The sequence below is a fragment of the Melozone crissalis genome, unplaced genomic scaffold, assembly GCF_028551555.1.
Source record: "Melozone crissalis strain CALT ecotype California unplaced genomic scaffold, PUWL_Pcris_2 ptg000006l_1, whole genome shotgun sequence".
In the NCBI taxonomy this organism is placed as follows: Eukaryota; Metazoa; Chordata; class Aves; order Passeriformes; family Passerellidae; genus Melozone; species Melozone crissalis.
Genome location: NW_026535784.1, coordinates 22,236,957 through 22,260,670, shown reverse-complemented (window position 1 = coordinate 22,260,670; position 23,714 = coordinate 22,236,957). Strand labels below are relative to the sequence as shown.

The window sequence follows — 23,714 nt, the reverse complement described above, 5'->3', positions numbered from 1 at the left end:
ATTGCATATGCCCTAGATTTCTTTTCTATTCTACTTACAGAGCTCTTTGGGATTTGTAGGGTTCAGAAATATCCCGATACCTTAGATACACCAAAGAGTTTCCAGGCAAGAATAATCACAATAAACAATGACAATCCCACCAGTTCAAAAAACATGCAGCTTCCCTGTTGACACATCCTACTAATCTTTGGAAAATTTGACATACTGATGTTTGGGAGCTGGAATTTTTATAGCTTTAAGATTTTTATAGCTTTAAGTATGCCTGAGTAAAGTTTTAGATCAATAGAAAGCCAACTTTCTAACAAAATAACATTTATTTTAAAGTAGAATTGCAAGACAACATAACTAAATGCACTACTAAGATCATATTTAAACATCAAAAATGCACCATGGAATTTATTTGATATATTTGAACTACTAATTCTGTCCCTCTCAGCTTCAGCTCTCTTCTCCTTCTGAGTCCTCTAGCCCAGAGAGCCAAAACTGCAAGTATCTTTTTCTGTCTCTGTGATTAAATGTAGGGAAATAAAGGATGCTGCCTTATTTCTTCCCCTTCTTTTTGTGGTATATTACTATTCAGTAGCCTTTTTACTGTATGGCTTATTTAACATATGCTAAAATCAGTCTGCCTGTCTCTGTATTAGCCTTCCCAAACACTGGGAAAACTTTCATCATCATATTATGATAATATTCAATATTTCATCTTATTAGGCACCTGTAAAGAGTAGGTCTAATTTCAATAATACATCCCCATACTTATATATTGCACTGTAGGCTTTGCAAGAACTGTTCCAGGTCCTCTATCACTTCCTTGAAACATGCTGCTATATTATACTTTGTGGCATCAGACTCAGCTGGGGTGACTGAGGGGGACTGAAATAAATGGTTTCATTAACAATGTCCTGATTGTTTTTAGTGTTGGCACTTACAGTGAATTGAAACAACCATTTGTATCTCATGATGAAAATTTTAAAAGGTGTTTGAATCTCACAAGGAGCTGCAATAGTTGTATTTGCTATACAAATTGTACGTAACGAGTTCCAACAAAATTCCAGGTTCACTCTTAAGATAACTCTCACATACCCTCTACATAGACTTTCTAATGCTCAGCCCAATAAAAGATGTTACTTACCCTATAAAACACTGAACGTTTTGGTTATATGTTGTCCATGTGATGCATTTGGAGTTGGGAGGCTTTTGGTCAGCAATAACAAGCTGCTGCACAAAACCAACTCATTATTCCTCCAACACCCTGATCTCCAAAACACCCTAATCTAAAATATGGCATAACTCACTCAATAAATCCAATGCTTCCTGGAAACCAGATGGATGAATTTAATGAATCACTGCACCAGAACAAATCCAGATCTGCTACCAATCCCCTTCCTCTCCCTCTCACTTTCACCTGATAATCTGATGTCTGCTTTTGGAATTTCTTTCTCTCTCTCTATAATAAAACCCAATCTTTACCAATTAAATACCGATTGCCAAGTGATGTAACCAATTAATATAATTTCATTATATTATAAACAATAAAGTTGTAGATTTATTTTATTTAGATATATTTTTTAATCTGAGGAAGGGTTACCAAACTGAAAGCTTGCCCATTTCTCCCTCACTACATTGACTACACTCAGATATCTAAAGTATTGCTTTTACAATTTCTGCCCAGTGATTTTCAACATCCCAGGGCTCAAGAAATACCAATAATTAAACACCTCAATCAAAATTGAGGATGTAGCAGCTTTGATGCAAGCAAGCAATAAATGATTTAATACATCAGTATCACATATTGTCTTCACACCTGGTTTTCTCTGGCCATTGTAGCCAGGTCATCTTGCAGTCGCCTGTTTTCCTTCAGAGCCATTTCCTTCACTCTTCCCATTTCCGCAAGCTCTAGCTGGGATGTATCGAGCTGGCGGTGCAAGCTGGCTATCTCACGGTCTCTGTTGCTCAGCTTGTCCTGCATCTGGCTATCAAGTGAAAACATTATTAAAGCTGTCCCTTCTTGTACTATAGCACACACTGCTGAAAATAATCAGATAAAATCCTTGCTCTCTAAATGATGACAAACTGAGTCTAAATAGAACGTAAACTAAGTATGGAAGATGTCAATATGCAGAAATAAGATGGATTTAATCTTTAGTTTTGAAGATGTATTTGGTAAGATGTATCTTATTAGACAAAGAGCAATTACAGATACCTATGCTTATCTGTGTTTGGTAGTGATTATGGTAATTGCATATTTTATAAGCCATAAAGGAAGAAAACAAATAATTTACACTTGAAGGACAATTATCAAGAGCAATGAAAAGACTAAACAAAAAATTAGAAATATAAACATCCGTAAACTTAAGTGAACTTTTGCATCTTTTTTTTTTTGGTCACATATAGTTCATACATCAATGTAGCAAATACTCAGTTACACTGGTCTTCAAATATTTAAATATTGGTGTTTAAATTTTTGCTTTTAAGATGCTATAGTTTAAAAAGTCATGCTTAAAAAGAGGAAAGAATGAAACATCACAGGAAGCCCAGCTAAAAACTACATAAATACATTTTAACTAAGACTGTCCAGGTATCTTAAGCTAGAAGAATTAGATTGCTAATCATTACGAATTCAGCTCTGAATCTTACCCAGGTCAATCTAATATGTAGTGGAGTGCTAGAAAACTACTTCTTGACCAAGAGTTAGGAAACTTTACCAGTTTAGGGAAATTTATACAGATAAGCAATTCTTGAGCATTGTAACAGTTTCTTAGCAGCCTGCAATATAATTGCAGAGGAAGTGCCTTCCAAAGTTGAGTACATCTTTATCAACACAGTACACTCCTCTACTTGACTCAAATGGAATTAACTTAATTTCATCAAAATAACTAAAACAACCATCTACCTTCCCTTTGAAACTACTACCTAAAACAAAACCTCCAAAGAAGGCATCCTACTCTTTACTTACTCTGTTGAGGACTCCAGCTCAGAGAGAGTTAAACGTAAATGAGCGATTGTTTTTTCCTATGAAAAAAAAATTAAAAGTTGTATTAGGTATTATTATGCTGCAACATAAGAGGACACTTCATTAAATAACTTTTAATGTAAACCTTTATTTTAGTTCTTCACCAATAAGTAATTTTCAAGTTTCTTTTATTTACTGAGAAAGGATTGTCTTGTCATTGAAACAGATGGAAGTCAGCTATAGATTTTGTCATCTCAGGCTAGTACTTCATATCTCAATAAATACCTCCATACGCAAAATGCAAACAAATGCTTCTTTATTTTCTTGGAGTATTTAGGGAATACAGTAACATTCATAATTAAAGTTCTATTAAGTTGGCAAATGACTGCACTGGGTCCAAGGACTTTGTCATCAAGGCAAAATATCTCCCTAAAACATAACTGCTTCAAAAATCCCCAGGTGGAATGCAAAGTAGTACTTTTACTGGACATACCCTGTTAGCTAAGTTGTCATCTAAGCATGCAATTCTTTCTGTTTTTTCATCTACGGTTTCTTGAAGACTGTCCTTTTCTTTGTCCAAAACACTAATGGTACTTCTCAGCACACTGACTGCTTCTTCCTGTGAAGTGCTCCTCTGGTTTAACCTATCTAAAAACAAAAGAGTAAGTGCTTTCTATTTTAAAAACAGGAAATAAGCACAAAAATAGTTATAGATTACCTATTATCTCTTTCAGCTTTATAATTTCATCTTGAGCTGCCAGTAGTTCATCCTTCTTGAGGGACAATCTGTGCTGTAAATCTTCAACAGACTTCTGCTGTTGGTCATTTAAGAGCCTGAAAAATGAGTATACAGTTGAAAGAAGCTTGGAACTTATTCTGGGTCTTCAACTTCTGATCTTAAGCTGCTTCAAGTGCAGGAACAGTTCCAGCATAACCTCCTGACAGGGCTGTGTCACCAACCAGCAGCAAGGGGTTGTGCCATACTAACCATCTTCTCTCTTGAGGAGAGGGAGAACTTAAGGATTGCTGAGGCCAACACCACTTGGACATCTGCTTCAAGTCAACCTTAACATCAATGCAAAATGGAGTAATGGAACCTTGGTGGAGCAACCCCTTAGCCAGAAACATTTACCTTCTGTTATTTCTGTTACTCTTCATAATGCTACTTGTACCTTTTGACTCTTGCTTCATAAGATTTTTGATATGGAGCTCATAGCAGTGATTATCAGCTCCATCACATTTTAAGAAACAACCAAATTGACAGCTACAGTTCTGATCCTACTTTTAAAAAATAAAGAGCCTGAAAGATATTTGAAATCATCTACCTGCACAGTTGTTTTTCTTGGAAAAAAAAAATAACCACAAAAATTCCAAAGTAACGAAATGGATTATTTACAAAACAGGTAAAGGAAAAATCCCTGTCAAGTGGGATCCCACAAAAGCTAGAGAAGTAAAAAACCTCATAAAAAACCTCACTAATGCAGAGTACAGAATGTCTCTATAAAGATTGCTTTCATCCACTTTGAAGTGAAATCTGAGAGAGAAAAAAAAGGACAAAGGGGCAAACACAGCATTTCCACCATGCACAAAATAAAATCAAATGCTAAAATAAATGTAGCCCTACTCCTCATTGTCTTCTTTTTGCAATATCACTGCTTTACACTGAAATTATAGGAACCTAATAAGACTTTTTAATATTTATTATTGTCCTCTTTGTCAACTGGGAGCCTTAGATGAGCTGCAAGGCTGCTCAGCTTCAGTTCTTCTGAGTAATCCCCCAGGTGCTGTGTGGTACAGCTCAGATGGGGAACAGGGGATACCCCACAGACCCTGGTTTCCCTCGTAAAATATCCAAAACATGTCATCTACAGCACTACCCATCCTGTAATGATCTTTTACATCAATGGCTCTCATTTCCACCTCTGTTTTCAAATACTGTTCAATATGGTTTTCACTTTCTCTAAGGCTTTGTCTTGTTCTATGACATTTAGACACCTAATGGGAGCTCTTTACTAAAGCAAGTTTAAAAAAGCACAATGATACTGAAAGTTTAAATAGGCCTTATAAATACATGAGGATACTTGAATCCTCCAGTTCCAAGCAAGCTGGTCAAACCCCCACAGACTGTGTCTATGGATCATAAGACACCAGTTCTCAAAACTGTAGGTCCTAGTGCTGCAGTTTGCAAAGGCATCTGTCTTCTTTTTAAGAAACAGTTAACAGTTTGGGAATCCTTTTAGAGACCTTTAGTTCTACTACATTCATAAACAGAAAATATGGTTATTGGAGGAAACAACTCTAGAATGAGCCATAAAAATTATCAATATATTTGGTCATCAAATAAGTCCAAGACAAGCTTGCTGTAAAAAGCTACCACAGCACTTTCCTTACTTACACCTACTTTTTTCAACATACAAGCTGTACCGAGTAATTTTTAAAATATTTATTATAGTCTTTCTCAGGAACTCAACTCTGCTATACAGTCACAGAATAAACAGAATTATTCTAGCATCTGTAAAAGATCCCCACATTTTGTATCAGACTTACTGAAGTGAACAAATCTCAGCTTTAAATTGAGAAGAATCATCAGAAGTCTGGGCAAGTTTATTTGACTTCAGATTTAATTCATTTTCCAAATAGTTTATTCTTTCTTTCAGGATAGAGACTGTAGTCCTTAGTTCACACTTTTCAATCTGAAGCTGCAATTTAAAATAAATAACCAAAGGTTATTATTGCACAAAACTTGGCTTTTAAAAAAATTTAGGTTGAAAATAGATATTAAAATTAATTTCTGGAACAGTCTATCCTATTTGAGAAATAATAAAAGCTTACTTCCTAATAAAGCACTTACTCCTTGAATATTATTCTCCAATTCTGAAATATCATGCTGCAGCTTTGATTTTTCATGGTATGCTGCTTCTTGATGCATCTGAGAAATATAAAATTACATGTAACAAGACAGACATTTTTAGATTTAATCAGAGAAATTTAAGCTTTATGTTTCAGAAAATATTGCTTTATATTCTTAGATGAATGACCAAATGCAAAGCTCTCTCTGTAGAACTACAGAACATTAGCTGAAAATACATTACTGTAGTTTAATATAACATCACTGATTTTAGGTTTGATTCTTGGTCTAGATTTTTTTAAAAGTATATTTATATTTGGTCCCAACCAAATTAATATTTGTGAGTTGTTGTAGAGTTTACTGAGCCACATGAGGTTGCATGCATGTATAACTTAGTACCCTAAGACATTTTAAATAAATTTATTCAAACATTCTTAATTACAACATGTAAGGCACGCTACAAAGCTAACTGGCCTTTCCCTATATCTATGAAGAAGCCTTTAAAGATTACTTATTTGTTCCCTGACTTCTTTGCTTAACTGCAGTGAAACAAACTCTCACAATTCCTAGAAATGCTTTAGATTAGTGTGTTTGTAAAGGTATTTCCAAGTGGCACACATATAAAACATTGGTAGTCATCTATTAGAAAAAGGATGGAGCTGGAAACACATCTCTACTACTGCATGCACATGCTTTAAGCAAAGAGGTCAGATTTACTGCCACTGCATTTAGATGCACAACAGGTCCTTATTTTTGTGGTAGTAAAATCAAACTGTGGAAGCATTCATCATACAATCACTAGTGACATATGTTGTCCTCGGACAAGTCCCTTAAAATGATTTTCAAAAAGTTTTAAAACACTGTATTAATGACCAATACAGCAGGCAGGGAAACAAATCCCCTGAAATCACAGGCTCTTGACTATAACCATTAATGCACATTAATAGCAGACATCACATGGTCATAGAACCATAGAATTATTTAAGCTGGAAAAGACCTCTAAGATATTAAGTCCAAGTATTAATCCAGCACTGCCACATTCAGCACTAAATCACATCCCTATGTGCCATATCCACATGCTTTTTGAACATTTGCAGGGTTGGTGATTCTACCACACTGCTGGGCTGCCTGTCAAGATCACAGTAACAGGAAAATCATTGCAATAATAATCATTTTTTAAAGGTCAAAAATACTGAAACTTGCATTGAATTTATGTTTCATGGCTCAGTTATATGCCATTTAAAATATACTCTGTTAAAAAATGCAACAGTAACTCAAGATCAGCAAAAATGAAAAAGCCCATATAATCCCCAATTTGTAGGATAAGAACCATATGTGACTGTGACAGTGTCTCCACCCTACCCCCCTCTTTTTTTTTTGGTTAAGCACTAGTGGCCCTCCTGATAGCTGCATCCAGCTTAAGGAGCACTGTGGGATGAGAGCTAACAGCACATAGCTAAGGGCTGTAAGTCTTGTCTGGCAGCAGCTGAGGGATAATTGAGCATGTGGCTACTGATTTAAACAGGCCATACTGCAGGTATGCAAACAGAAGTCAATCATCTTAGAGAACAGAGCATGGCCCACAGCCCATTGAGCTCTCCTGCATGGCAGCAGGCTGCACACCATTCCCTTTGAGCTGGGAGGCTTTTGAAGGATATTTGTTAAGGCAGAGAGAATCCTTACTGCATCTCATAGTCAGCTAATGAGTTGGGAACAAGAGCACTGAAACGTTGAAATGTTAGCTTAGTGATATAAAGGATTGATTGTTATAATCCTTGAGACAGAAACCACCAAGTATGGATCCAGCCACATTCCTCTGAGGAGTCTGGAAGGCAAGAAGACCCTTCTGAACCTCATGACTCAACGGGAAGGTCTCCCTGACAGTTTTGTCTGACCTTGGCCTCTGTGCACAAATACTCAAATGTACCTTATCATCAAATCTTGTCAAACCACCATTGCATCTACCATTGAATTTTTGAAACTCACTGTCTTAAGTGAATAAAATACATTGTTGCTTCTCTCTTGGGAGTGAAGTGCATGATTTCTTCCACTGCAATGACACCCAAACATCTTCAAAGTGGTGCATATGCAAGAAGCGGCTGGGCCTCCATATCTAGGTCTCCCACACAAGGTGATGACATATTTGCCTCAAATACTTTAAAGCATGTTCCTCTACCCCTGCCTGGGACTGTGTTTACAGGAAAACTTGGTAATTTGTAACAACAGTAACAATAACAACAATAGATATTTTATAATAATATAAATTCATTGAGCTCTCAAGTGAGTTTGAAATCCAAAGTTATTGAAAAGGGGAGCTGACAGACAGCCAAACACAAACCCAGCATTATTGTATAACCCTTCCCTATATGTCACCTCAATGTAAGCAATGAAGCTATAAAAACTCACCTTTAATCTTTCTCCAAGACTTTCCTTTTCTGCCCTTAGCATTCTAGAGTCAGTCAGTGCAATGTCTCTTTCTTCTTCTATATGACTTTGAGAAACAAAACTGTGTTTTGCTTCTCTTCTCATCCTGTTCAATTCACTCTGAGACTTTAAAGGATTATAGTTTGTTAGCATACATGGACTGCAATACAGTGTACACATTAACAAAATGCTGTTATTACAGAATAGTCTTATTTTTCCCTAGGTAACTAAAATTTATTCCCTAAATCACTCAGTGGCACGACAACTTACACTGTCAAAATAATAATCCTTATTTTCTTTTACTGTCTCAAGTATAACCTAACATCACTGTTCTCTTATCAGTTAACTACTCCTTTCTTGCTCACTTGCTGTATCTTTACACAACCTTCTCATGCATTCTACTGATTTTGCCTTATGTTTATAATTTAAACATAAGAGTACAATAACTTTTAATAGCTTTCAAGTTAATAAACTAACCAGAATACATAATTTATTAACAAGTAATAAAAATAGGTATGCATTTTATTAGCCTTGGTTGCGTTCTACTAGGTTTTTCATTTTAAATAACCAACAGTACAAGAAGTGTTAATTGGTTACTTCAATGTTAACTATAAACAATTTCTTCTTACCTGCTCATAAAGAACTTTTAATCTGTCTCTCTCTGCAGTCAATAATTTGACATTGGACTGAATTTCTATCATGTGTTTTTCAAATCTGTCTAACACAGACCGCAGCTCATCTCTTTCTCTGGTGATTGATTTAAGCTCTTCGCTCTGAAAAGTAATCAATAAATTTATGTTAAAATTTGCTAATTAAAACATTTGAAAAATTAATACCAGAGAAGAACTCTTCCTATTAGCAATACATAAAAAATATATTCAAAATAATTTTAATCACAAGAAAAGCCTGGCACTGGTGGTGTAATCTAAACATCAAGAAACAGCTGTTAAAAAGAAAAAGCAAAGGAGCTAGCCATAAGATTTCAGCTTTTTTTCTGATTATCCTCTAATTCTATTTATTTCAATAAACTGGTCAATAAGTAATCAGTGTTACTGCAAAATCACAGTAATGTCATTTTCTTTCCTTGTCAATGTGACAAGGAAAGAAAAAGTCAAGTTTGTTGGAGTTTCTCTCAGTTTATTTTTTACATCAAGAATGTAATTTAGAAAACTACTACAGTCATTTAATGCCACTGAATTTGAAAATATATTTGATGGCTTCTTAATTGTTTCTACAGTATTTTTTTCACTTATCTTGACAGCAAGAACTTTACCTTCTCTGCAGTCCTGCGGCTTGGGCTAGGCCTCAGTTTAACTATTTTCTGAAGATAGTCTAATTCTCGCTTATAGTAGTCTCTGTCATCTTCTAAGGTCTTTACAAATGCATCCAGACGAGATGGAGATTTGTCTCCTAGGGCAATACCAAAGTCCAATCTCATTCTTTCAATTTCTAGGACGAGTTCTCGTTCTGGAGGGAAAAAATAATAAAGAAGAAAGAAAAGCAACTCAATAGGGAAGTCATGAATTTCCTCAAAGATACTGGCATTTAGGATGAATTAACCAGCACCAACCATATAGACAGCAATCCTGCTGAACAGGATGTAAGAGTTCTAAAGGCTAAAGAAGGCTAAACACAAGTGAGTAGCATAAAACTATCAGAGGCCTCACAGTACCTTGAGCTCTATCAACAGAGGGATGTGATTATTCCCCTTTATTTAGCACCCATGAGACTGCACTTAAAATACTGTTTTAGGGTTTGCCCCTTCTACAACAAGGAAGATGTAGATAAATTAAATCCAAGGCAAGCCCTGCAAGCTGGTCAGGCAGCAGAATGCTTGCTCTATTGGGAATAGCTGAGGGAACTGGGTTATTCAGCCTGGAGAAGTGCTGGAGAGCCAAGGGCAGACTGACAGTGCCACGAGGGACTTACAGACAATGTGGAGCCAGTTTCTTCACAGGTACATAGTAGGTAAATAAGGAACAGTGGCAATTAATTGCTACAAGCAATTACAAACAATCGTAATACAGGGACAAATATTTTACTCTGACAACTGAAGAACATTAGAGATAGTGTGGAATCTTCATCCCTGGAGGTTTTCAAAAAACCTAGATGGATAAATCTCTCAAGAAATGGAGTCTGAAGAGTTTTGGAAATTACCTTGTATGAAACTGCCACAGAATTAGAATAAGGATGTCCTGTGGGATCACACTAAAAAGCTCAACTTTCAGTTCTCACATACAGAATGAAAACATCTTTCTATGACAAGAGTTTTCACTTCAAGTATGACTGGAAACCTATGGTCTTCTTTTAATGTATATATCTCTAAAAGGTCTTTTAGTACTATTAACTGTATGTTAACTAGGTAGGTATTCTATTTCAAAAATTACAGAAAGGTAGTTTCCAAGAATCTACATTTGATGACTTACCTTTTCTTTCTAAATTCTCTGTTTTTCCTGTCAGTCTTTCCTTCTCTTGTTGAAGCTGGTTTAACAACAGCTCAAGACGCCCTTTTTCATCTTTTTTCCCAAAGAGTTCTTCATTCAGCCTCTCATTCTCCTTATGACATGAGCACAACTCCTGAAGTAACAAGTGTTATTATAAAAATTAGAAGTGCCAAGAGACATTTGAGGGAAAAAAACCATTTTGATAAACTTTTAATATACAACACTGTTTACTTCTGGTTGACCTGGATGCTTTATGCTTTAATATTTGTTGCAGGCCATCATTGTATTTATTTTATTAAGTCTCAGTAAGCATTACTTTTCACGTGGTTTGCAAGCAGTAACAAGAAAAGCAAACCAACCAGTAGGATAGTGGGATACAAACGTGGAAAAAAAATTAACGACTAAAGCAAGAAATAATTTCAAGTGCATCTGGTAACAGTGTTGGTGTTAAAGTGAATTACAATACAGCATCTCAGTCAATGCAACTCTGAAGCCAATCAAATGCTATTTGGCACACCTTTCCTATAATCTGGTGTCCTGAAAATTATGTATTTTTGTATTTGCAAGTTCCCTACATAGACTAAAACAAAACACTGTACTCAGCTAATATACAAATTGCCATCTATGCTAGAAAACTTTGGTCATCAAAGAATTGATAATAGTGATGTTTTCCATCTGGGCCCTATGCTTTGTTTCTGAGTGAGCCAAGTATAGGATAATTTTTCACACCCCAATTAAGAGACAAAGCATTTTCAAAACAATGAAAATCCTCAAGGATGTTATAACTCATTTATGGTAAAAATGATTATGTGACCAGGAAATTATGACTTCAGACAGCAAAAATAAGGAAATGTACAATAAGGACATAGTCAACATTACTATCAACAGAGATTTCTTTCAGTTTATTTTTGCAACATTATGATGTAGCTTCTCTAGCTCTTTCATTTATTCATTAGTAATTTTTACATCAAAGGTTCAGGGTACTAAAGAAGTTTTCTTGCTAATTGTTAAATTGATTTTTTTTATAATAAATGAAACAATTATGTGGATGACAGCATGATAAAAAGGGTACAAACAAGAACTGAAAATATTTTTACTTACTGATTTAAGCCTTGTTATTGTTTCTTGCAGATCCTGTATTTCACTGACTTTTCTTTCAATTTCTTTCTATCAACCAAAATTAACCTATATGTTAAGAGTTATTCAAAATGATTCAAAATGACAAAAATCTCTTTGTTACAAAAAAAATAAGGAAGCAGACTATTTTGGTAAGAAATGAAGTATAGTTAGTTCCTTTTAATAAAGTGGTAAAGCTCCTATGAACTAAAAGCACAAAAATTTGTGGTATAAACACCCACACTGTTTTGGAGCACAATGATTAAATGAATTAAATCACTGCATTACTGCTCATAGGGAAAACCCCTCCAAATATATGTACTGCTGTTGCAAATATGCATTACCTAGCAATAGCTTTAAGTACCTCAGCATTTTATTTCACAATAAACTAATAAAAAAGACAGATTGTCCCTTAACTAAAATAATTTCAACTTAATACAGTAAAGAGACAAAATAGTTGTGATTAATCCACTTTAGGTGAGAAATTCCATGAAATATTAAGAAAACTGGAAAAAATCATTTTAATCTTCCTTTCACAAGTCAAAAAGTCTTTAATTGCAATTAGAAAATATAAAACCAAGTAAAATGGAGCAGATCCTTCCTCTGTGACACATTAGTGATTACCTTGGCTTCTCCTATTTCCTTATCTGCAGTCTCAAGCACTATTTCTTTGTGTCTTTCCAACTGCTGTGCCAAGTGATCTATTTCATTCAATTCCTGACACAGTTCTTGATTTTTATTGCTTAAATCCACTACCTCACTAGTCACATTTTGTTTAGTGTCCAAGAGATCTTGAATGTGATTTTCAAGTTCTTTGTTTTTTTTCTGAAGATAATCAACCTGAAAGACATTTTTCATTAAAATATTAATATGCATTCTTTTTCATTAAAATACTAATATGCATTCTTAAGTTAGGTAGCAAAAGTTCCTCCCAATCTTCTGAAATACAGTATCTCTATATCCAAAGTAAAAAAGTGGTATCATGCTAAAAATGGCAAGGTTTTCTATTTTTAGAACTTAATGCTTATCAACCTGAAAAAGAAACACATGAGCTCTCTCACAGTCATGAATACCGCTATGTAAAGACAACCATACATTTCTTGTCAAATAAAAGTGGTATATTGGGACCAAGACTGAGAAATAGTCTTGATGATGCAAAACCAGCTTCATGCAGCTCTGGGCTCACTCCCTGTACAATCAATTTGTACTCATCATGATTTACTAATTCAGGACCACTGAGCACAGCTGTCCTGCTTCCAAGTCATAGCTCATTCCATATTTTTGCAGCACTGAACCTAGGCTAATAAACTCTTCAATGTGCCACTGTACATCATGCACAATCAGTACAGAAAAATCTAACTCATGTGAGAAAAACCTGAGAATTGATGGTACAGATCCAGAGGTGGGCTTTATGTGATTTGTACTCCAGCCCAGCTTTAAATTCTCATTCAGAGACCACTACTGAATGCGTGCTAATACACACAGTAAACACAAACACCGGCTTATCCTTTCCTCACAAGTTTGTGTTGGAGTGAAAGTGGGGACCATTTGAAATCCATGAGCACTCTCTCATGAAAATATCTACAGTGTTACCCCTTATCAAAATTACATATATCATTGTTATTTTCTGAAGCATAAATAGCATATATGCAATAACTTTCTAACTAAAAAGGATTTTCAAACTTGCTGAAAACGGTGTGTCATACAAAAATTTGCTGAATACTTTCACATTAATATACTATGTACAGATGTGAGTTCATTGAATTCTTTAACAAAACCTTTCTGACAGACTTTTAAAACAGGAAATGAAATTTCTTTAGTCAAGAAACACTGCCATAAAAAACAGAAAGGCAAGTTCCATTGATTGATTTTATATCTATAGTGGTTTTTTGAAGAGCTAGAAGTTTTGTGGGTTTTTTTAGATGTCTATATTTTTAGGTTTGACTAAACAACTGTAATAAGTGAATTACCTGTATATTCAGGTGGGAAATAAGCTTCTCATTACTTTTAGTTCTCGATTCCAGAGAGAGAACCTCATGAGAACGCCCTCCATCCAATGCCAGCATCAAGCGCTCGATTTCTTTGTCTCTTATCTCAACCTTTGAGGGACAAAAAAAATGCTCCAGTATCCTCATACACCATTAATAAACCCTTCATTTAAATAAACACACACATAACATTCAGTAAAGAGGTACACAACTAAAAATACAATTTCTATCTTGTATTTTTTGTTGTTTTTCAAATTTTTGGTTCTTCTGAAAAAAAAGTTGTATCATTGAAAGAGAAACAAATTAATCAAACACAATTTGTAAGGAAAAACTGAAACAGTTCCTACTAGATTACATTCTTGAAGAAAACCAAACAATTTTGATTTAAAGTGACTGACTAATTCAGTCACTGGAAAAAAGGAAACATTGGAAGAGGAAAACCAAGATGTGAATAAAACAGAAAGACAACAGTGTCCACCAATCCCTAGATTTTGAAAGATGTAACATATGAACATTCGATGTAATTCCATTACTTAAGGACTGTACACACATTATCAATCCACTCTCATTAAAACATTGTAAAAATTGTTCATAAAAATTTAAAAAATATAACCAGTCCAAGCAGTGAAAAAATTATCCTAAGATATATGCAGATCAAACTGCTATTTTGGACAAGTTAACACTTATGCACTAAAAAATGCACACAAATTCTACTTCTGATTGTCAAGTTTAGCTTATTTAATGTAATTTCAAAAGTCAAAATTTATCAGCAAAACCACTGGGCACGTATTTTGTCATTGCTGCTGTCTCCAAAGGCAGAGGAGGGAAACTGCTTGACACAGTCAAGTTAGAATAATTATATATTTCAGAAGCCCTACAATGCATTCCCAAGAAGGTTTTTAAGACACCAAGGCCATTGCCATGGCTATGACACCCAAATAATAACAAGAATATTAATATTAATAATAAAACAACAATGTCACTACTACTGATGATATAAACATACCTGCTTGCTATAATTTTTCATTCCACTTTCAGATGTCTCCAGTTTTTCCTGTAGCTCTGTTACTTCTGACTGCAGTTCTTGAATTCTGAAATGTAGTACTATACTTTTTATGTGATTTCATGAAAGAACTGTATGTACACAATTCAATACTAGCATTTTCTCATTGCTCCTGAACCCAAATATTTCACAGAAATAGTTTTGCTCATGCAAACTATTAATGCAGAAGCTGTTGTTTGAGATATTGTAGCAGGTTGACTGTATCTGGCTGCCAGTCCCTCACACAGATGCTCTCTTACTTCCTTTCCTCAAGGGGATGGTGGAGAAAAGAAGAAAAAGCTCACAGGTCAATATAAAGACAGGCAGACCACCTACCAACTCCTGCCACCAGTGACAGACTCAAGGGGGGGAAGATTAATTTAACTTATCAATGGAAAGGAGTAGGACAGTGAGACTCAAAGACACTCCTACACTTCAAAGCTAAAAAGCTCTGTGGCTCACCGATTATCAGCCACCTGGAGCAGGTCTGCAATGTAAGGGTCCTCTGGCTGAGGCACTGGGTAGGCACTGACACCTGATGGGGGCACAAGCTGGTCTATCTGCATGCGCTGCCGCCTGAAGGGAATGCTCTTCCTCCTGCCACCTGAAAGCCCAAACCAGAGACACTGTACTTGGAGTTAAAGCAAGTTAAAATTGCCTTCTTTAATACAAATTTTCTTTAATATAGTATTCTTTAATACAAATAGTATTTAAAATAGTATTCTTTAATACAAAATTAATTTTCGTATTTATTCCGCTGCTTCTGAATTAGCATGTTTCACCATTTTAATCCTTCTGCAATAAGCTGATTAAATTCACATATTCTAAACAACACCATTCTTGCAGGTTAGTACCAGTTTTGCTAAAGTTCACTATTATAATAAGGAAACACACAAAGCTTTTATAAGTAATTTTCCCTACCGTTTAAGATCCCAAATACTCTATAGTTCAAATTTGTTGAAGCTGTTAGTGATTCAGCTTACTCAAACAGCTAAATCAAAACATCAAAAAAGGCATTTGGTTTTCACATTTAAGAACTATTTTATGACCAAACCAACCTTTGAATTGTTTAGCAATATTTTTATTCATTCTACTCTGTGTTCATTTCAGTGAATATCATATCCTACTGCTTATCAAGCAGTGTATGCTATTAGCTTGAATGATAACATATTTAGAAAAAAGTAAAACACAGTATTTTTTCCAGATAGAAAATTTCCTCTTCATCATATGGTTAAATAAGAACATGCAATATTGGATGATGTAGTATAGAAAAATCCTAGAAGACTGGTGACCAAGGGGCAAGTATGCAGAAGGACAGACTAAAGCCTAACATGTCATCTTTGAAGCAAAGGACATGAAGTGCAAAAAGGTATGCAAAAATAAAGAGGAAATTTAATTTTTCCTAGCTATCTGTTATTTTTCTCAAATGCCAAAAATGTATATATAATTCAATGACTTGGAAAAAAAAAGACAGTCTCAAAATTTCACAAAATAATCTATATTCCTTAGCTTCAAAAAATTAAGAAAAAGGAAACCCTGGATAAAGACATTAACCTGAAACTAACATCTAGAACATTTTAAGTTATCAAAAGACCCTTTAAATATTCTCAGTTTATAGAGGATTGGAATACTTGCAGACATATTTTGCATCTTGCTATGTTTAGATCTTGGTTCCAAAAATCTAAATTTGTCACTTACACATCAATTACCTGTCAAAAATATGCAAATGACAAAAAAAATGCCTCTCAATTAGATGCAGCAATAAAAGAAATAGGTGTTGATTAAGAGTGCTTTCTAGTCACATTTTAACTTAGAAGTTGAATCTAAGTTTGCATTCAAATTTGTCCCTAACACAAGTGATGACCTAATGAAATTTCAGACAGAGAAATGACAGAATTCACAGCCCAAAGTTTCAAAGGGTGATGTTATCCTACTGCATATTTTACTACAGTAACTTCTGTTGTGAGAGGAAAAGATGTTATGTTCTGAAGATCCAAAAAAGCCTAGAAAAAAGTTGAAATATCTGTGATTATTCACACGCACCAGGTGTTTGCACCACTGCTTGCAGATTCTTCTCCTGAAGCTGCTGAATTTTTTCAGTCTTGGCTTTGGTCTCTTTTTCCAGCACTTTAATTTTATGCATATACTGGTTATTCAAAAATTTCAAGTCAGTTGTTTCATGTTCAACCCTCCTTAAGCAAGCTTTCAAATCTTCAAGGGAGAGAAAAGCATTATTAGAGTATTATTTCTCTTATTCACTATTATTTTTCCTAGCAGCACCAAAATAAGCGTAAAGAAAATCCAATATTCTTTTTCTATAGTATAAAATTATCAAATACACATACAAACTTGCAAGCTTTTACAAACAAACACACAAAATACATATTTATACATGTTTTACAAATAAACACCCACTGTGGATGTGGGTGTTGTGGAACAAAAGCCTGTTTAACAGCACTAGTTAATTTTCAATTAAAAAACACCATCTCAAGGTACAAAAGTATACATTAGACTTCTAACAGTCTCATATTTTATTGAAAAAAAAATCTGCAGAACTTCCAAAGTTTTTGACTGCAAAAGAAATGTCTGACCATGAACCTTAATTCATTGAAAGCACCAAACTCCATGACCACTCATACTCACTTAAAAGCACAGATAAAAGAATCTGCAGATGAAGGATTTAGCCACAATTTTAATTTGGCATGGAAGGATTAAAAAATAAAATCTTCATTTGTATATTACCTTTAACATGGCGATCAGACTTCTCTTTCAGTTTTAATATTTCTAAGTGTAGATCATTATTTTCCCTGGTTAGTCTAGCATTCTCTGTTTTATAAGGCTCCAAAACAGTATCATAATTGCTGCACTCTTTCTCAGTTTTCCCAGAAGAAAACTTTGCCTTGCGCAAGCTCTCAGTTGTATGAACTAAGTCACTAGGATAGAGGAGCATCAGATGTGTTAGAAATGTTATCAGCCTTCACACTGCAGATATTTATTATGACCTGAGAAACAAAACTCTTTCCCCAACAGGGGGAACAAATGAGTTGAAACAAAAACAACAAAAATTCATGTCATGTAATGAAAACTGAAAGATAGGAACCATCTGTTTAAAGAAAAACACAGTAAATAGGAAAGAACAAGACCAAAAAAAAAAAAGAAAACAAAACAGTTACAAATCATATCAGGAGTTTACATCTGGTAAGTATCAAAGCTAGTGGCAGAGTAAATGTATCTGGTAGACACATGAATGAGACTTAATGTTGAAGACAGATGACTCCATATTTGCCTACCTATGTTCTTCCATCTGTATTACATACTAGGGAGCAACAGAACCAGAATTGCTACATTTCTGTGCTTGGTCAAATCTAACTGGACTACTATGGAAATTACTGTGTTCTTAATAATGTCAAAGCCAAAAATTAGCAGATCTAATAAGAAGGAAATCTGAAAATTTTTGCCTTTTTTCTGTTATGTGTCTTACAAAAAGGGCAGAGACAACAAATTTAAAATTCTCTAAATGAGGTCATAATAAATGGAGATGTGAACAGTTTATTTTAAGTCACAGGACAGGTAATGGGGATTTTTTATATAACCAGTTACAGGAGTGTGTCCTTTTAAGTAAATATCAATAGTAACTATTCTTGGCTCTTTTATGAGGTTAGAAAAGTTGAATTTTCCTATGCCATAGATCCTTAGAAGCAATTCTACTGAATTAAATTAAATCTTAAGATGTCCCATAATTTAAGCAAACCCATTTGACTACATCAGACACTGGAACTTAATGTTAGCTCTAAAATAACACTGCTAGAAAATAATCATCATATTAAACCTTCTTTTTAACCAGTCAAAAATCAAACAATACCTACTGTATGATTATTATTTTTTAAATAAATCCCCTCTGAATACCTGAAAAGCTTTTCCACCAAAGGTAAGCTGTCCACTCCCAGGGGGTGCCGATAGCCCAGCTGATTCAGACGTTTCCTGAGATTAACAAACCTCCGCTCTGCATTTGCACTCATTGTAAACACACCTCCAAAGCTGCTCAGGTCACAGTCAACAAAAACAGGACACCTGCAAAAGATTGCTGGTTACAGCATCTGTCCTTTAGAGAAGGAAAAATACAGGGAAAAATAATGGAAAAAACTTTTTTATTCTGTAAGAAATACAGTGCATAAGCATGTCCTTAAAATTTATGTAACTCAGAACAGGATCACTGCAACTGAAAAGTTTTAAACATATTTAGATATTCCTTTAAAAATAAGTATTTGCCTTGGCAGTTAGTTCTCTCATTTTATTCTGATTTTTGGTCATCACTGTACCTTACACAATACAAATTGACAGATTACTCTGAAAAACTCATACTTTTTTCTTTCATATATAAATCTTACTTTCAAAGTTTACAAGCCAGTACTTCATATAACTTATGCCAAACATTTCTAAAATTGCATAAAATATGTAAAATGTTAAAGAGGGACTAACTTTCAACATCTACTTTCTTTGATAGAAAATAGGAATGATAAAAAATACTGGTGTACTGTAGTCATACTTGCATCATTTTCTGGAAAATATAGCTCAAGGATTAGAGAGTTGGGGTTTTCAATTGACTGATTAGTTATCTTTTTATTACTAAGCAGATCTAAAAGGGACTGGATCAGCATTACTGTGTCTGAATCCAAATGATAATTTTGGTTGTCCCAAGTACATCTGAGGGAAGAACAACTTTTACATCATTATGTCCTTCTGAATTTAGATATAGAATGAGAAGACAAATCAAGTACTAAAGCTTATGTTTCTTATCTGTAAAAACATCTGTTCAACAGTTAGAAATATTTTTGAAAAGTATTTATTTCTGTAAAATATCTTCCCTCACATTTCTTCAGAAGTTTCAGTATTAACCTATTGGCTGCAAAGACCTGAGCAGCCAAACTACCAATACAAGGTGGTGTTGTTTGCATCTCGTATAGAAGGAACAGAATACAGAGGATCACCCAAACTGTCATCTCAATCTTCCAGATTTTAAAAAGATATTAAATAAATACACGCAGGCATTGGAAAATAAAATGAATTATTACTAATAAAGTGAATTAATAATAAATGTGCATGTTTCTCTCATATCTAATGCTGGAAAGTAAAGATTTCATCTCATTTTATTGAAAAGCTACAAAAGTCTAGCAACAGACCTGTGGTTGCTGGGCACTGCTCTGTAGATGAGAATCACCAGTCTTACAAGCACGGCATCTGCTCTGGGTTCTACCAAAAGTACTTGCTTGAAGAGGTTTGGGTTGTTGGGACATTAACTAAGCAATAGCATTGCCAACAATCCCTCACATACTGTGCTGGGATGGCTGAAGGAGGCAGTGGTGCACTCTGGTTCCACCAGTGCACTCAGTGGCACAAAGTCAATGTCCTGATGTGTGGGAAATGCTCCTCATACTCCTCTGGCAGCCAAAGACTCAAGTAACGAGTTCTTGGTATTTCTACATTAAAGTTGAAGATTCTGTGTTGAATTCAGGAAAAGTGTGATTGTGTTACAGTCTCTAGATTGAGACTCAGGAATATATTTTATATTGCTACAGAAGAAAACTGGTAACTCCTGAGCTCATCTTCTCCTTAAGAAGACTTGTATCATTTAAAAAGATTAAATTACTTCAAAATAGATAATCAGATTTGTTTAAAAGCTTATGTTTTAGAAAGAGCAAAGATTTTTTACTAATTGAATTGAGGAAGTTTTACAGAAGAAGTATCATGAACCAATCCGTGTCACAGCTTGTTCAGGAAGTAACTGCAAAGAAAAATAAACGGACATATGTTAGCACTTCAGTTACTGTGGCTAGGAAGTACATATATAATCACACTAAATCCCTGCAATGGGCATTTAAGATATTGTAACCTAAACATAATCCAATAATTGGGGAAGAACAGACAAATTGCTGGTTGAATCACTCTCCTTCCTAAAAACTGAAATATTTAATTTAATTCATTATTACCACTGGAATCAATGCAGAAAGGGTATTATCTTATATTTCCTAGAGCCACATCAGATCTACAATAAGACCAGGAAATGAATAGCTGTAGTATAAGTCCAAAAGGCATCCTGGAATGAATACAAGAATTGGGGTTGTTACTTCACAGAGCTTAACATAGACATTAAAGTCTTCAAAGATAATAATTGTCATACACCCTTTGCTAGAAAGAAATTATTTGTCAGTAATTCCAGACCTCTGCCATTACAGACTACCATAATTTAGATCTTATATCCTAAACTTAATCTATCACTAGTCTTACCATGACATGAAAAAGTATCTAGTAACTTCTACATAAGGAAAAGTTTGTTTTTCTGGAAATATAAAATCAATACATGAAATGCACTGATTCAGTTGAATCCAAGACCTGTCTGACACAATGCCCTGTGTCTCTTGGCAGTTGCCACAGCAAGAGTACAAACACCTAAAAAACACGAGTCAAATCTCACTCCTACATACATTTTTTCATAGAAGCCTATAATGCAGGGCCTTGAAGGGCTTCAAGTTGGACCAAAATAATTATAATAGCACCTGATAGACCTTTCTCTGAGCAGCCACAGAGATACTTGGCTGTAGCCTTCACTATCCATATTGATTCCTAACTTACCATCTGCCTTTTTCATCACTCTAAAGCATCGATTAGATGCATTCACTGCGACACATCTCACTGAGTGGTTGCTACCACTTTAGAGAGCACAGCATGTATCACTTTGCCTTTACTAACACTGCTCCTTAACTCTGGCATCATTACTCAGTCCAGTGAACTCCTTCTGACACCCTTGGACTGCACTTAGCGTGTCCACATAATGAGCAAATTCCGTCCCCTGCTGTTTAACCCACTCTTTCACATTACTGATCACTGATCAGTGTTTGTCATGGCTTAACCCCAGCTTGCAACCAAGCACCACACAGCTGGAGTGCTTACTCCCCACCACCACAGGGGTGGAGAGGAGAATCAGGGGGAAAATGGGCAAAACTTGTGGATTGCCATAGGAAAAGTTTAATACTTGAAACAAGTAATAATAATAACAATAATAGTAATAATAAGCAAGAGAGATTGATAAAACCAAGAGATGCACAATGCAGTTGCTCACCACTTGCTGACAGATGCCCAGCGTCTCCCCAAACCACCATCAGCCCCGCTCTGGGTAACTCCCCAGTTTATATTTTTAAGGAGTGGAATACCCCTTTGGCCAGCTCAGATCATCTGCCCTGGCTATGTTCCCTCATGGCTTTCCATGCAGCTCCTCACTGGCACTGAGGAGTCCTCTGCTGGGAGCAAGCACTACTTAGCAACAAGCACAACACCAGTGTTATCAACATTATTCTCATGCTGAATCCAAAACACAACACTGCACCGGCTACTAGGAAGGAAACTAACTTTATTCCAGCTGAAACCAGGGAACTTGGTCTTTGTTTGCTCTAAAGCACAGATTAAATGCACTCACAGTGACACATCTTTCTGAGAAGTTACTGCCATTCTAGAGACCACAGCATGTATTGTATCACTTTGCCTTTATTAACACTATTCTTCAATTCCCACTTTATTACTCAGTCCAGTGAAACTCTTCTGCAATCTCTGAGATTGCACTGAACGTGTCTATAAAAGGAACAAATTTTGTCCCTTGCTGTTTAACCCATTATTTCAGATCAGTCTTAAGCAGCAGACAATCTTTTGCACATTCACTGCAATAATGTACTTTCTACTCTCTCTTTTAACTACCAGCTCCTTTTCTCCATTTCTGACACCTGCTTTCTTAAAAGCATTTGGTAAACAACCTTCTCAAAAAGCTTTTTTGTAAATCCAAGTTTTCTACATTATTTGCACTCAGTCAATTCAACTCAGAACATACTTTTCTTTAAAGAAGCTTAATAGCCTTGTGAATCACAACCCAGTCCTGATGAAAGGTATGTCACACCTACTAGATGTCTGTAAATTTGCAGAGTACTGGAAAACATTCTTAACAGCTTTGGTATTTCCCATGAGACAGGCTACATTAGCTCCATAAATAGTTCACATAATTTATCATCTAAATATTTCTTGCAATTTAGTGCTGCTGTGAAGAAAATAAAATTTCCATTTTCGATGAAAAATAGAAAAGAGAAAATTGAACAGCACTTTAATTAAGCCATTTCTTAAACAGGAAATGTTTAAGAAATTACATCTCTAGTACTTTAAATCAGCCATTTGCTAAACAGGATTTATTAATATGTTTAAATGATTACATCTCTCAATTGCTTGCTGAAGAGTATTCAGAGCCAATTAGCCTAATTTTTTGTTCCCCCTTTGCTCATGGAGACGGCTGAAAGTGACAACATTCCCATGCTTCATTTTACGACATGCCTGGATGGCTGTGAGCAGTCTTTTGAAGATATAAATGTTTATGTAATAGATATATGTAGCACCTAGAACTGTTCCCTACTGTTCTAAGTCACCAATGTCTAAAATTGAACATCCATATGAAACACAGGCAATAGCAGAACCCTATGTCCAGCTGCTCTAGGGGCCAAGTAGAGAATCAACTGGCATAAAATTGTGTGAAAGAAGCAATGTTTATAGGCATTAGATTAGCAGATTGGAGCCCTCCTTCTATTCAGAGAACAACGCAGCAAAATTGACGGTGAGCACAGGTTCAGACCAGTTGCAGATACAGTATTTGTGTCATCAATCAGAAAATGTAATAATAAAAAAGCAGAGCAAAGGTGGATCTTGGCCGTGGAAGAAATAATGCAGTCATTGAGCCATGTGGACAACAAAACTACAGTTGAACACAAAGAAATTGCGAACAGTTGAACACAAAGAAATTATTATGGACATATGCAATGAAACATTATTTTTAAATTGAGTCTGTAACATTAACATAAAAGACAATCGT

General features: G+C 35.1%; 1 protein-coding gene across 1 annotated transcript in view; it reads right to left on the bottom strand.

The window, feature by feature from the left end:
• Nucleotides 1-20,568, bottom strand: part of CEP135 (centrosomal protein 135) — a 31,121-nt gene extending 10,553 nt beyond the window's left edge. The window contains exons 1-19 of the mRNA XM_054296041.1: nucleotides 19,996-20,568; nucleotides 18,722-18,886; nucleotides 17,558-17,748; nucleotides 16,859-17,026; nucleotides 15,278-15,419; nucleotides 14,780-14,864; nucleotides 13,756-13,884; nucleotides 12,410-12,625; nucleotides 11,771-11,836; nucleotides 10,652-10,802; nucleotides 9,499-9,692; nucleotides 8,855-8,998; nucleotides 8,208-8,351; nucleotides 5,805-5,882; nucleotides 5,501-5,652; nucleotides 3,672-3,787; nucleotides 3,447-3,601; nucleotides 2,957-3,012; nucleotides 1,805-1,973 (exon numbers count right to left, since the gene is read on the bottom strand). Of these exons, the coding sequence (XP_054152016.1) occupies nucleotides 1,805-1,973; nucleotides 2,957-3,012; nucleotides 3,447-3,601; nucleotides 3,672-3,787; nucleotides 5,501-5,652; nucleotides 5,805-5,882; nucleotides 8,208-8,351; nucleotides 8,855-8,998; nucleotides 9,499-9,692; nucleotides 10,652-10,802; nucleotides 11,771-11,836; nucleotides 12,410-12,625; nucleotides 13,756-13,884; nucleotides 14,780-14,864; nucleotides 15,278-15,419; nucleotides 16,859-17,026; nucleotides 17,558-17,748; nucleotides 18,722-18,834 (2,469 nt within the window). The 5' untranslated portion in view covers nucleotides 18,835-18,886; nucleotides 19,996-20,568. The remainder of the gene's footprint in view (nucleotides 1-1,804; nucleotides 1,974-2,956; nucleotides 3,013-3,446; nucleotides 3,602-3,671; nucleotides 3,788-5,500; nucleotides 5,653-5,804; nucleotides 5,883-8,207; nucleotides 8,352-8,854; nucleotides 8,999-9,498; nucleotides 9,693-10,651; nucleotides 10,803-11,770; nucleotides 11,837-12,409; nucleotides 12,626-13,755; nucleotides 13,885-14,779; nucleotides 14,865-15,277; nucleotides 15,420-16,858; nucleotides 17,027-17,557; nucleotides 17,749-18,721; nucleotides 18,887-19,995) is intronic.
• Nucleotides 20,569-23,714: the final 3,146 nt, after the last annotated feature.